The sequence below is a fragment of the Arctopsyche grandis genome, chromosome 1 (genome assembly GCF_051622035.1).
Source record: "Arctopsyche grandis isolate Sample6627 chromosome 1, ASM5162203v2, whole genome shotgun sequence".
Taxonomy (NCBI): domain Eukaryota; kingdom Metazoa; phylum Arthropoda; class Insecta; order Trichoptera; family Hydropsychidae; genus Arctopsyche; species Arctopsyche grandis.
Window position 1 is genome coordinate 42,403,200 of NC_135355.1, and position 14,166 is coordinate 42,417,365.

A 14,166-nucleotide genomic window follows, 5' to 3' on the forward strand; every position below is an offset into this window, starting at 1 on the left:
ATTCTTATCGACACGACGTAAATTTTTTTCAAATTTTTAAGTTGACCGGAAATGGTACCTCGCCTTATAGGTGTCCTCTTTTTTTAAGTTTTTGAATTCAATTATCTCCCAAACCACTAATTGAATCGGACTGAATTTTTTTTAAATATAATACAAATAATAATTTTTATAACCTCATATTTTTTAAATATTTCTATCTGAACCGGAAGCAGTACTTTTACTCTAGAGAATCGAAGTTTTTTATGTTTTTTTCAGAAACCTTTTGGTTTATTGAACTGAAATTTCATATCTAGAAGTTTAAGTTTAAAACCAAGTTAATTATAAAATTTAGTTAGCATCCGTTAACCGGAAGTAGCAGTTTACTCTTGTTCGATTTTTCTTCCACTATTTTTTTCGACCCCTTAAACATGTGTGTTCGTCACAAAAAAATTCAAGTATAATTCTTGTTACAATTTGATGAAACTGAAAAAAAATTATTAAATTTTATAAACCGGAAGTGGGATTTTTTTCACTTAGAAAGGTCAAAAATGTTGTGCCCACTACTCTGTCCGCACCCCTGAACATATTAAGATGAAAATTTATATTTCTATTCTTTGTGTACTAACTTAGAGCTGGTAGGGTTTTGGTCAGAATTCGTAAACCGGAAGTAGTATTTTTTTTAAAAACAATATTTCATTATTTTTTCATTATTTTATTTTGACCTTTTAAATTGTTTTAAGCTTCTTGATATTTAATGTGTATAATAAAAATAGTGATTTTAAGTAAAAATAAAAAAAAAATTACTTAATTTAATGAACCGGAAGTGGGATTTTTTTCCTCGTAGAAAAGTCAAAAATGTTGTGCCCACTACTCTGTCCGCACCCCTGAACGTATTAAGCTGAAAATTTATATTTCTATCCTTTATGTACTAACTTAGAGCTGGTTTTGTTTTGTAACCTTCTTATATTCATCAAATACATAGATAAAGTCATGGGTTGGTCACACCCGAATTTTTTTTTACAAAATATGCAAATTTTAATTATATGAAAAACAATTTACAGAATATTTTTAAATGGTGTTGGAGTTATTTGTATTTATTAAATTAAAAATTATAATTATTATCGTTAAAAATATTGTGTGGGAATTGCGATTTTTTTTTGCAAAAATTGGTATTTCCTGTGTTTAATTTTAAAGACGATTTTCATCTCTTGATGCGAAAAAGTTTTTTTGACGGAATGACTCATTTTGATCAATACGTATAATTTTATACACATGTACGTATGTAGTACGTATACATAAAATAAATCATTTAAAATTCCAATATTATTGCAAAAAATACCTCAACGATTTAAATATAAACTTTTAGGTAATTCTTCAGTTATTTCAATTTAGTGCTAACTTTAAAGACAAACCGAAGCTGGCTTGTCGTAAACAATTCAGAATGAACGATTGTTTTAGCACAACGCTAATCAGATAATGCGATCAAAGCGGTGTCATTAATTTAATTATCAACGGATAATTACATTAAAAAAAACTGAGGTACGCAGATTCTTTAAACAAGAGGATGTGGCGCGTTACTCAAAGATGTCGCCTACAATATTAAAACAGTTAAAAAGTTAATTATGCCAGTTTTGTTCATCCAGTGTGATAAACACGTCAGTTCATACATAGAGAATAAATAAAAAGTGGTTCAAGATGACATACCGTATTGCCGGCTGTTGCTGGTAGTAAAAAAACGGGCTGCTGTTTCATTTTGCCCTTTTTGATTCCATTCTTCGGCACTTTCTGCAACTTGATCGGTATGCCGGGATGACCTCCCAGCCAACTGAAGACCAGCTTATCTTTACTGTTGGCACTTCCAAAGTAAGATCCCACTCCGTGGGGATCGCCGCCAATGTCGTGAGACATTTTTCGATGATCAGATTTGGATGTTTTTCCGTCTAGGACGTGGCCGTCGGTGGCGTCAGTGTCAGATCCTGAGCTCATCAGCTTACCCTCGAGCATTTGGTTCAAATCTTTCCTGTTGTCTTGATTTCCGTTCACTTGATTTTCACTCGAGTATTTGGAGGCTTTTTCGTGGGCCTTCTCCGAAACGCTCATCACCGAATACGGCTGTTGGAGATTCGAGTAAGTCGGATCGAATTGGTTGTGGTTGAACGGCTCTCGAGGTCTGAAGCAAGAGCACACCCTCTTGGCGGTGTGGTAGACGCTGATCAAAGCCAGCAGACAGTGGAGAGCCGAAGCCAACAGCAGACCAATGTTGGCCAAAATCGGAGGCCAGTATATTTCAGCGAATTCGCCCTGAAAACGAAACGAGGTGGTTAGCATTTTTTGTTTCAATCATTCATCTGTCAAGGTATTCATTCTGGTTCAATATACTACGTATGTACATACATATGTATGTATAGGTATAATATAATATGTACACGATGCAATTTGTCTAGAAAACTCGCCGACGAAATGTTCTCATGATTTTTTCGTCGGGGAAAAGTTGGAATCGACGACACAGTTCGCTCGAGCCACGCACGCCACTGTGCATTTCATACCACCTTTGTTGAGTTTTATTTGCAACTTTTTGCCGTCGTCATCGCTCACGCAACCGCCCCGCGAAAATGGGAGAATAAATGTTGGTCACATTAATAATGTAATTAATTGTGGAAAATTGCCCACTTATGTACGAACGAACAAAAAGTGAAAAATTCTTCCCACAATTGACACTGAAGTAGGAAACAAATACGATTGTGCTTTCGACTGGAATTCTATATGAACATACATATGTACATGTGAATGCACTCATAATACTATATTTATTTTAATACAATCGAAAATTGAACCTAAGTATCTTAAAATTATACAATAATAATCGAGGCAATCGCATGTATATATACATACGTTTAATAAATTTACCGGCAAGTGGCACTTCAAAACGAGGAAACAAGTAAAATTTCTCTAATAGAAGAAATCAAATTGGTTAATAAATAATAATGATAATAAGTCTTCACTATCATACAAATGTACGATTATTGGTATTAATTTTAGGAACATTATTGGCCCCAACTTTAGTCACAAAATCTATCATGGCATATAACTTTGATTCTTGAATATTACATACATACATACATAGTTGTCACGAAGAATATTTTTAGTTTAATTCACGGCTAAATTATTTAGTATGCGTCTATAGATAATTTTGAGGTTGGATTTGTATGTACCGGGAAATTCATAGAAACTACACTCTTCGATGAGCCAATCGAATAACACAACGCGATTTCTAAAAAAGAGGCAAATGGACGTTTTTTTGATTGTCATGATCGCAATGTGGTTGTTGTTTTTCGGTGAGTATTTTCCGATCAGAGACGGCAGTGCGAGGCGCCAATTCCACACAAACAATTTCATTTTATTATTATTATATATGTATGTATGTACATACATACATATAAAATTGCATATCATGCTTGCAGTCGGTGCCATGCGTTTTTGCGAAACTTTAATAAGCGTTGCATAAATATTATTATACCTTATTATGATGTTGAGCGACGAGCCGAGTAGCAATAGTGAACTTAAAAACACGACAGTATGTACATATGTACCACGCGTGACTCGGTACTACTTTTATACATATGAATTCTAAGCACATTTATTAAGTATTGAATTTTATTGAAAATTATATTTAAAAAATATCGATATTTAAGTCGATAATTATTTTCAATATTTCAATAGAAATATACTGGGTGTATTAATGTACATACTATGTATGTATGCATTATACGTACAACGTGTGATCTAAAAAACCATACACCGTTGAAATGTGTATGTAAATTTTAATCTCTTTTTCAAACACACCACGTATTATACGTACATATGTACATATAATACATTCTAACTTATTTTCGAATAAATTAAACTGTCTATGTACCTTACGGTGAATACAATTTTTAACGATTATGAATAATAAATTTGGTTTTTATTTTTTTTTGTTTTATTATCCTGATTTTTTTAGATTTGTATATACATACATATGTATGTACATTGTTTTGAACGAAGAACACATGCATTAAGGTCGACTCAATTTCATTACAAAATACAGTTATTTAACGAAATTTCACGACGATAATAATCAACAATCAGACATAAGAAACGACAATTGCTTAGAAAATTGTCTGCTATTTATTAATACGATATTATTACACATAAATAAGTACTATACGAAATCCGAATTTTATATTTTTGGAAGTGTTTTCGATTTTGTTTCGATTACCATTCACATCAAAGTGAAACGTTTATGTTGAATTTTTTATTTTCACACATTGTACTACATATGTATGTACATACGTACGATATAAAACGATCACTAACATTAATTAATTAATTATAACGACATACATGCATGATTGAACTATGTACAACGTACATATATACATACATACATGAATACATACGGCGGTATTAAATATTATATTTGTACATGATATATGTATATGTATTATATAAATATTATATTTGTACATATGTACATATATTGTATGTTCATATATAAATATTATATATGAACATGTACGTACATATAATATTTCATAAATATAATCCAAATAATATTCAACCATCGATAATCCCAACCGAACCTTACAACCTTACAAAGTCACTTTCGAAATTATATATTAGATATATAGTAGATGTACCATTTAAAAATTATTACGGCAGTATATAAAATACGAAATATAATGTAGATATTATAGAAGAGGATTGCAATTTTAAATACATAACTATTGCATTTAAAATGGAAGAAACTCATTGATTTTAGTGGGTGATGGTATATTGCAGATAGAACACATCGTTTGGATTCCATAGGTCAAAGCTATTCGTACAAAAAAATCAAGATTTATTGGAAATAATCAAAGCTACATAATTAAATGCTTTTGAGAAGCTCAATTATTATATAATACAATATGATAAAGGAAATCATTCCAGCGTTTTAACAAAATGTAATCGGTAACAATTAAAATGAAATAAAACAATGTTGATTTAGATTGGAATGCTGTTCAAGGTTGACAATAGACATTGAATAGTGCGCGCTAATTTGACGTGTTCAAATATGATTGTTGAAGATTGGAATTCGTTGCCGAAATTGCGTCAAGTCTAGTTTGGTGTAATACGTATGTATGTAGTTAGATGCGTAATTCTGTTTGTATGTACATATGTATGTATCTTGAACTTTGACAAACGAATGAAGGCCACTTTATCTGCATATTATAGATGTTTACCTGGTCCGATGATAAGCTGGAAGTGGAAGGTGGACGACGAACATCTCTCAACAATCCTGTTCCGGCGAGAACTGCTGCCAAATTTCCAGCTGCCAAAGCAATCAAACTCAATGCCAGAAATAGCGTGAGGAATAGATTACCCATTCGACTGGAAACAATTACAAATATTACTATGCAATCAAAATACGGTATCCTTATTACTTACTAGTACATATGTAATAAGGATATAAGGAACATTCAAATGTGTGAGCTTTTGCCAAAAAAATTTCATTATTTTGACACATATCCCTTGTACTTCGTGGAATTACTTATAGTCCACCGATTCCCCAAGAATTCAGTTTTTAAGTAAATATGTACCTAAAAATTGTTATAGAGTACAAAAACATGTTCTGTTTTCGCCTATTAATTCCAAATCTAGCATTCCTTTCAATTCTCCAATATTCACAGCCATGGGGTTATTTAACCATATATGTATGTACATATGTAGCTGATCATACGGATCTTCACATATTTAATATGACGTGTAGTCAATTTATCTTTTATCTATTATGTTTTTTAGTATTTTTGAATTTCTATATTCTGTTTTTGTCATATTTGTTTATATGATTAAATTACATGTTTTATTACTTTTATCTATTGATGTTATGTTATTTTGTTATTATGTAATTTTATTTTTCTATGTATTAAAAAGGGTTTTACCTGTAAATAAATAAATTATTTGTTACCTGCTAATTAATATTACTATAATATTATAATAAAGTATTATCTGTGTTTTACGGGCGTGCACTTTCTAACGGAAGCACTAAAATTTTTAAATTTAGACGTTTTCTTTTTTGAACGCAAATAAATAGCTAAACAATTTCAATGTTTGCTTTTAAATACGAATAATGCGTTTTGAAATTTTTTATATGATATTTTGCACACTAACTAGAGAAAGTGTGTGCAGGTGTAGTGGATGGATTAAAAATAAGTAGCACTTGCGGAAAATTTGATAAAATTTTTGACTCCATATTTGATCTCGAGTCGTCGATAAATATTATAGTATTCACTCAGAAATTGTATGAATAAATCTAAATTTAATAAAGCTTTTCTTTTTCGACCAATTCGAACTTACAAAATGTGTGACAGAACTGTAATTATGAAGAAAAGTATTTATTTTCCAAGAAAGATAACACACACACACAACATCCGGGAACTTGACTGATATAATTGTTGTTTTTACGGTAAAACAAATTATATAATATTGAACGCTATGCGGAGATGTAGAAATCGCACTTTTGTAATTTTCATACGAGTGTAATAATTTTGGAACCGCAAACTAATGTTAAAAAGTTAACACCTTCTTGCTGGGCACCGAAAAACAAAAAAAAAGCCTTCATATGTACATACATATACATACATTTGAATGTAATATATGTACTACTCCCAGAATTTCGTGAAGATTATACATACACATGTATGTACATATAATATAATATATCCCGCAAATTTCAAATGTACATATGTAGGTACACGTAAACAGTACATCATATTATATGAGAATAATGGCTAGATTTGGTAATCTAAGAATGTATTCGATTTTTCGGTGGCTTCTGGAAATAGTTGGATGACATGTACAATATTTACGCAATTTTATCATCCATCCCATATCAGGATTATCGATTTTACATGATTTATTATATGTAGAGAATGATTATACGTTAAATAGCACTAATTTATTTATTTTCTTCTATGTTAGTGCTACTGCAGTAGATTCGGCATATGTATGTACTTACTTAACAGAGAAAAGACCAAAGAAGTATTTTTGTTTTTCCCATGTACATTGATCGATTGATTAGTGAAAAATGTAATGGAACTATAGTCGTACCTGGTTTCCTTATCGTAGAGGCCGTAGCAATCGTTAATCCCAGCGAGGACTCCTAGGATCCCCGTAGCAATCGCCAAGCAACCTGCCCATAGACCGGCTCCAGTTCTACTTAACGAAGCCTCGTGGATGATGACCAATCCACCGGCGATGACCATCAGCACCCCTACCAGCAACTGAGCAATTCCCAAATAAAGTATCAATCTAGACGGCCTCCTCTCGGAGTGGTCCCTCAGGGAAATGTCGCTGTGCAGGGATGTCAGTATGGATTTGGAGCACATGGTCTCGGGGCTGTGTCTCGACTTGTCCATGCTTTCGACGAATTCGCTCTCGACAGTTGCCGATTTCATGTCTATGTTGTGTTTCGGTTTGCTTTTGGGCGATTGGGGCGTTTTGCATATCAGTTGTTTGGCCGAATCGTCCGATTGGACCGACGACAGAGTCGTGCTGGGTGCTATGTCGCTGAAAGTTTCCGCGATTATCGTCACATTTTCTGATGAAGATCTCTCGTTGTCAGACGAGGATTCTGTGCCCGAAGACACGGTCGCTTCTTCAGCCATTTCGCACTTTCTTCACTTTACACACTTGCTATTCAAATATTCATCGCAGACGCTCTGCCTCTCTACCTCTATTTACTTGTCGCTCGCGATTTAATCACATTTAATTTTAGCTGTAAATGCGTCGATTATTATCAAATAACACAAAATCGTAAATATAATTCAATGACACTAAATTTTTGATCAAATATGAAATCAACGATTTTATTATAGTTTCAAATTCAAACAAATTATATTATGAATTGTATAAAGTATCATGTTTTCGGTTCAAAACTAGTCAACATGAAGATGTCACAGTAATGACTTAAAATGCAATTAAAAATAAAAATGAGACACCCACGAAATAAAAATATCACAATATCTTGCGACATAAACAAGAGCACGTGCTTTTTACTATGCTATACATTTATACTATCGCATTTAAATTATTTTGTATGGGAGAATTCGAGTTTAAATTGCAAGCTTTCGATAGAATTTATAATGTTAATTAATGAAGTGTGATTTAGATTTACGATAAATGTAATCGAGAGAGAAGAGAAGAGAAGTGAACGGTTCGTAGCGCGACCGCGTCAAAGCAACGCCACAAGTGGACTGCTCGAAGCTTGAATCGACTCTTCAGTGAAAGCTGAGCTCAGCTGGGCAAGTACGGACGATTAATTAATAAACGGATAGCAATTAGTTAAAACTTGAATCATGTGCGTATTCAATTATAACACCAATTCTAGGATTGATACTATGGTAGGAAGCACGGCCACCGAGGGGGGAGGGGAAGTTGGGGTTAAAGTTTCAGGGCCCGGACTATTTGAGGGGCCCCGCCCAGTGTTGGGACGTTCGGCTGAACGATATTGATATTTTATATTATTCTACATATATTTCTTTAATGCTAAATGTTTATTATTTCTCGATCCGCGCATTTTTTGTGTCCACGTGAAATCATACTTTTTTAATCGATTATTTCAAAAAATAGCATTTAACATATATAATATGTATGTATGTACATAGGTATATACATACATATACATATTCAAATCGCTTGATTTATCCATATCGCCTAAGTGGTGTTGAATTAAAGTTTGTAGATGAATATTGTGATTTGGGGGTCTTGTTCTCGAATAATTTTCAATTTAAACGACACATAGACAATATTTGTTTGCGTGCAACAAAAATGCTGGGATTCTTACTAAGAGTTAGCAAACCTTTCCAGAGTACGTTGGTGCTTAAAATTCTTTATGAATCTTTAGTACGTAGTATTCTAGAATTTTCTTCTATTATATGGAATCCTACCCATATAACTCATTCATTGAAGATCGAGAGAATCCAAAAACGGTTTCTCATATATCTTTATTTGAAACAGTATGGTTATTATCCTTGGCTATATCCTAGTGCATTCCTATTAGGGGCGTTAGGTTTCAACTCATTGGAGTCTCGTCGGAATATGTTACTGGGAAGACACTTTTTTAAGCTGTTGAATGGGATAATACACAATCCTCAGGTTCTAAAGGAATTTAGGTTTAATGCACCTTGTAAATTCAGGGACTTGAGAAATCGTGATTTGTTTGTTCCTCCTGTGGCTCGCACAAATATGTTGTCAACGGCTCCTATACCTAGAGCGATATATCTGCTTAACAGGATTTCTGGTGAAATTGACCTCTTCAATATAACATATACTAATCTGGTTGAGTGGTTGTTGAGGAATGCCAGTGGTTGATTTTGCCTATTATAAATATTAATGATTGTTATTACTTTATCTATGTTTTTTTCTTTTTTTATGATTTTATGATTTTAATGATGTTGTGTTAATATTGTTAGTATTATAAGTTATTATTACTGTTATCATGTTATTATTACTAAATGACCGGCCACAGCGACGCGTTGGAGATCTCTGTAATGTCACTGTGGCTAATATGTTAAATAAATAAATAAATAAATAAATATGTAGGCAGTGCCGGTTTTAAGGGGGGGCTGGGTCGTGCGGCGCCCGAGGGTGCCAAATAAGTTAGGGCGCCGCTCGATGCGTCAAAGCCATACAAAATTTTAGATTAGAGCGCCATAGGCGAAATTTTTTTCTGAGGGTGTTTAGAAAAAATTGTCACTCGAACATACAGCCAATCGATCTACCGCGTTATACGGGGATTGAATTTACACGAAAACCCCCTCACGCACAATGTATACAAAATAATTATTGACTTGTTATTGTATATCGAGAGGTTTACTCGATAAATTTTAAGTTAGAGTGTGGTTCATTTGCATGAAAATCAATACATTTTCATTTGATAATTTAGATTTTACGAAACCAGAATATTGAAGCAGATACATATATGTATGTATAGATTTATATGTATACATACATACATATGTTTCATTTCCGCAATAGCTCCCGTTAAAAATTCGCCCCACAATTTTCTGATTCTTTCTTAGTGACATTCAATTAATTGTGGTATCAATCTCACATCAGTATCTGTATTATACAATTGAAATATAGAAAAAAGCAATTACTAGCCGTCACAAATTTAAAATTTGTTCGTTAGTAATTAGTAAAAAGTAATTGAAAATGTATGAAAGGAGACACACTCTCCTGCTGTCGTGCCGTTTCTAACGCAACGGTTTCCAAAAAATCTCCCTATGTTTTTTAATCACTGATTGCAATGGTATTTATCGGCTGAAATCGTAAATGATATATAAAAATCCCTGACACACATAAATGCAGATAAAATAGTCGAATGGCCCTTTTATATGTAGGTACATACATATTTAATTTGAGTACCTCACCTCAGCTGAGTCACCATCAGAAGAAGCGCAGGAATATTGCTCAATAGGCCTGTAATTTGCATTGGTCCAGCGAACTTCGACCACCATTGTTCTTGGCCATTATGCTTTTCGTAATCAATTAGAGGCGAGATTTGCCCATCCTGACTTGTTTGTGGTCGTGACACCGACAAAATTAAAAAGTAATTGCACAAATTCGACGGATAGTTCACCTCATATTATTTTTGTATGTGTACCTACACCACGTAAACGTGTAGATATACTCGTACGTATGTATGTATTATATGCAGAATGTAATGTAGCCCTTGAAGCGTAGCAGACAGGAAGTGTTAAAAACACAAGGTGCACTTTTCGTTGGACCCCTCTTTTGAACACTCTTGTTCTTATCCAATTTCCGGTGCAACGCAGACGAATTCAACCACGTTTTGGACTATAATGGCGTATTATATCTACATATGCGTATATACTACATATGTACATATAATATATGCCACTAGTTGTTTTACCCGGCTTCGCTCAGTATTTGTAATATAAACAGCTTAAACATGGCGAATCTAATAGTAAATATTCATTTGTTTTTTTATTAAATTTATTTAACCAACATTACATATTTATATACTTACATACAATGTCTCTTTCGAAATTATAGGTATATATGCACATATATTAGATTATATTACGTACAATTTGTATGTACATATGTATTTATGCATCTATATTACATATGTCAGTATCCATGCGACGACAAAAATAAATAAAACAAAACAGCTAATTTCAAATTGAACTTTTCCTATTATTCATTTAAAAGGAAATTATTTTTTTCTAAAATTTCCATATTAACCTATAGTAACCTCATAAAAATTTACAACTTTTGTTCAACGGTTTTATCACGATAAGTTTTCGTTTTTATAAGCCCCATATGTATTATATGTATGTGCACTATACGAATGTATGTACATATTTTCGTGCATATTATAAGATTATATTATATTATACATATATTTAGTATGATTGTCGATGGATGAAGACTCGTCAATATTATAAAAATATAGGCTTCAATTAGCATTATAAATATGGATTTCGTCAGAGTGTATAATATAATTGAATTTCGAATTGTGTTCCTTATACATAAAATGGGCATCGATTTAGTGAAAGTGAACGATTGCGCGATTGTCAATACGTGAAAATATTTCCCAGTTGTTTCGGTGTATACAATTTTTAAAACTGTGCAGAACACGAAAGTTACTAAATAAAGTCCAGTTGATTCAATTAATATGTACATATGTATATTTTACATGAAATTTGTTAAAAGCACCCACAATAAACTTTTTAGAAATTTGATTGACAATCGCAATTCAGGGGTTCAATTTCACCAATGAAACTAAATATGGGTACCTATGTACATACATACATATGTACGTGTAACAGTATAATATTTACATTCACTGTCCATATTAGCTTTCTCATTATAACATAATATTGAACTCACATGGTTATATAATTATCGTTAAAATTTAGCGTGATTAGAATCTTAACTGTCCCAAAAAATGTCTAATTGACAATATGAAATTCCATTCAATGGTCAATAGTTTCGGATGCTATACAATTGAATTAAATTGAAAATGCTTCTGTAATCAATTAAATTAAATTGAAATTACATATGTGATTAAACCTACGTATGTAAACTATTATGAATGTTAGATTTGTGTGATACATATATGAGAGATGTTTATCATCACTTTGAGATACATAATCGTTTTGTGCAGGATGTACATATGTATAATATGTACATTCATATAATATATCTATGTACATATCATAAAATTCGAAACAAAACATAAATTTGAACGTCCAGGATGTGCCATTTTTCTTTCACGTTCTGTTTGCCAAGGTTTTGACAAAAATTCATACATTTGGAAGTCAGTTTGTCCTCGTACGAGAATAATATAAAAATAAATTACGAAACTTGGTTCATCCGTTCGATACGTATCGAAATAACTAAGCCAGTCTCCAAAAAGTGTTAGGAATAATATATTTTTTGTCGATATGTATGTATATGTAAAAAATGAATCGTACGATATCTTCGAATACGAATCTTCAACCGTGAATAAAGATGAAGATGGAGAGCAGCGGTGAGGTAGTTAAAATTTGTGGTAGTTACCTGGGGCGATCAGCTGGTATCCACCTGCAATAGTGCTATCGAAGTCAACAAATATTATAACAATTCCATGGTTTGAACCCAAGGATAACCGCATTTCGTCGTGCCGCAACAGCGTGAGATTATACGCAACAAGTGCACGGCTTTACCATACCCAAAATTCAAACCCATTAAATTTTACCCGTATCGACTGGCTATATAAATATGTACATTTGTGTACATTCATATATACATGATATATGTAAGTTTGACTAGTCTAATCACCTTACGAATATGTATTCAGAAAACATTGTTTAAACTTGTTGCAGTTTCTGCTGGCCCAAACTTTTAGTAATGAATAATTGAATTGACTAAGATGCATAGGTACTTATGTACTACATATGAACGTTTGTAGTATGTATGTATTTCATCAAATATCCTGCACGTTTATGGCCTGAGAAAATCTCAACATATCTAAACCACCAAGTGACGTCCCTGACACGTGAGATTTATATATTACCAATTTTAAGGGTTTATTTATATACTTATAAACAGAGCCGTAGCGATGTTTTTGGTGCCCTTGGCAAATATCAATTTGGCACCCCTTTATTATTTTTTCATTAGATTTAAATAATTTATTTCATTTAAAAAATACATATTAATTAAAATATATAAATTAAACATTTTAAAATAAAATTACAAAAACAAAACATAAAATTACAAAAACAGGATTATTTTTTATATTAAAAATATCCCACATTGACTATTTCGCAATAAATATCATATTATAAAAGAAATCAGTGCACTTACAACAATTAAAATTTAGTGATATTTATTTTTTTGTCGTTTATTTTAATTTTTGTTAATGTTTGTTTCAAATAATTTTTTCTTTATCTAAAACCATAAATCTGCCTAGACCGATAACCTTTTATATTATTAACAACTTAACTATTAATTATTACAGATAGAAAAAAAAGTAAAGACGAATTTTCCGTGAATTTGGTCTGTTATTCTATTATCAAAATTTATATTATTTGATAATTCAATTTCTATTGATAATATACTAAAATATGATAATCGCTCTTGACCGCTGGTCGATCTCAAATAATTTTTAAGTATTTTTAGTGTACTAAAACTCCTTTCTGTCGAATACAATTTATATTTTATTCTTTCTCCTATTTATTGCAGGTACTGTGATATCTCGTTCATCACGCGGTGAACAAAACCGGTTTGTAATTCAGTTCCGGGCAATTGCTTATCTGCCGTGGTCCCGTGGTCACCAGCTTCAGTTTATCTGATACTCTGGTACTTGTGAGTGGTACTGTATGTTGAGTGTAGACAGTTAGTCAAAGTAAAGAAAAAAGATCCGTATTTTACAGAAGGTCGCGTAAAAGTCTTAGAATGCGACAGTCGTTTATATTCTTTATAAGATATTCGAAAGATACACAATATTTGTAGATATTTCAACTAAGTACATATACTTTACAAGGTATCATAACATTAAATAATTTCGATATTTTATCATTAAAAATCGATAATTTGTTAAAAAAAAACATTTTCCAGGCATAAAATGTCCCTAAAAATATATAAAGTTCATTAAAA

At 32.1% G+C, this 14,166-nt stretch overlaps 1 protein-coding gene across 1 annotated transcript in view; it reads right to left on the bottom strand.

Annotated features, from left to right (window-relative positions):
• Positions 1 to 8,281, bottom strand: part of LOC143919122 (uncharacterized) — a 33,828-nt gene extending 25,547 nt beyond the window's left edge. Inside the window, exons 1-4 of the mRNA XM_077441314.1 lie at positions 8,174 to 8,281; positions 7,108 to 7,774; positions 5,241 to 5,388; positions 1,684 to 2,280 (exon numbers count right to left, since the gene is read on the bottom strand). Coding sequence (XP_077297440.1) covers positions 1,684 to 2,280; positions 5,241 to 5,388; positions 7,108 to 7,664 — 1,302 coding nt within the window. The 5' untranslated portion in view covers positions 7,665 to 7,774; positions 8,174 to 8,281. The remainder of the gene's footprint in view (positions 1 to 1,683; positions 2,281 to 5,240; positions 5,389 to 7,107; positions 7,775 to 8,173) is intronic.
• Positions 8,282 to 14,166: the final 5,885 nt, after the last annotated feature.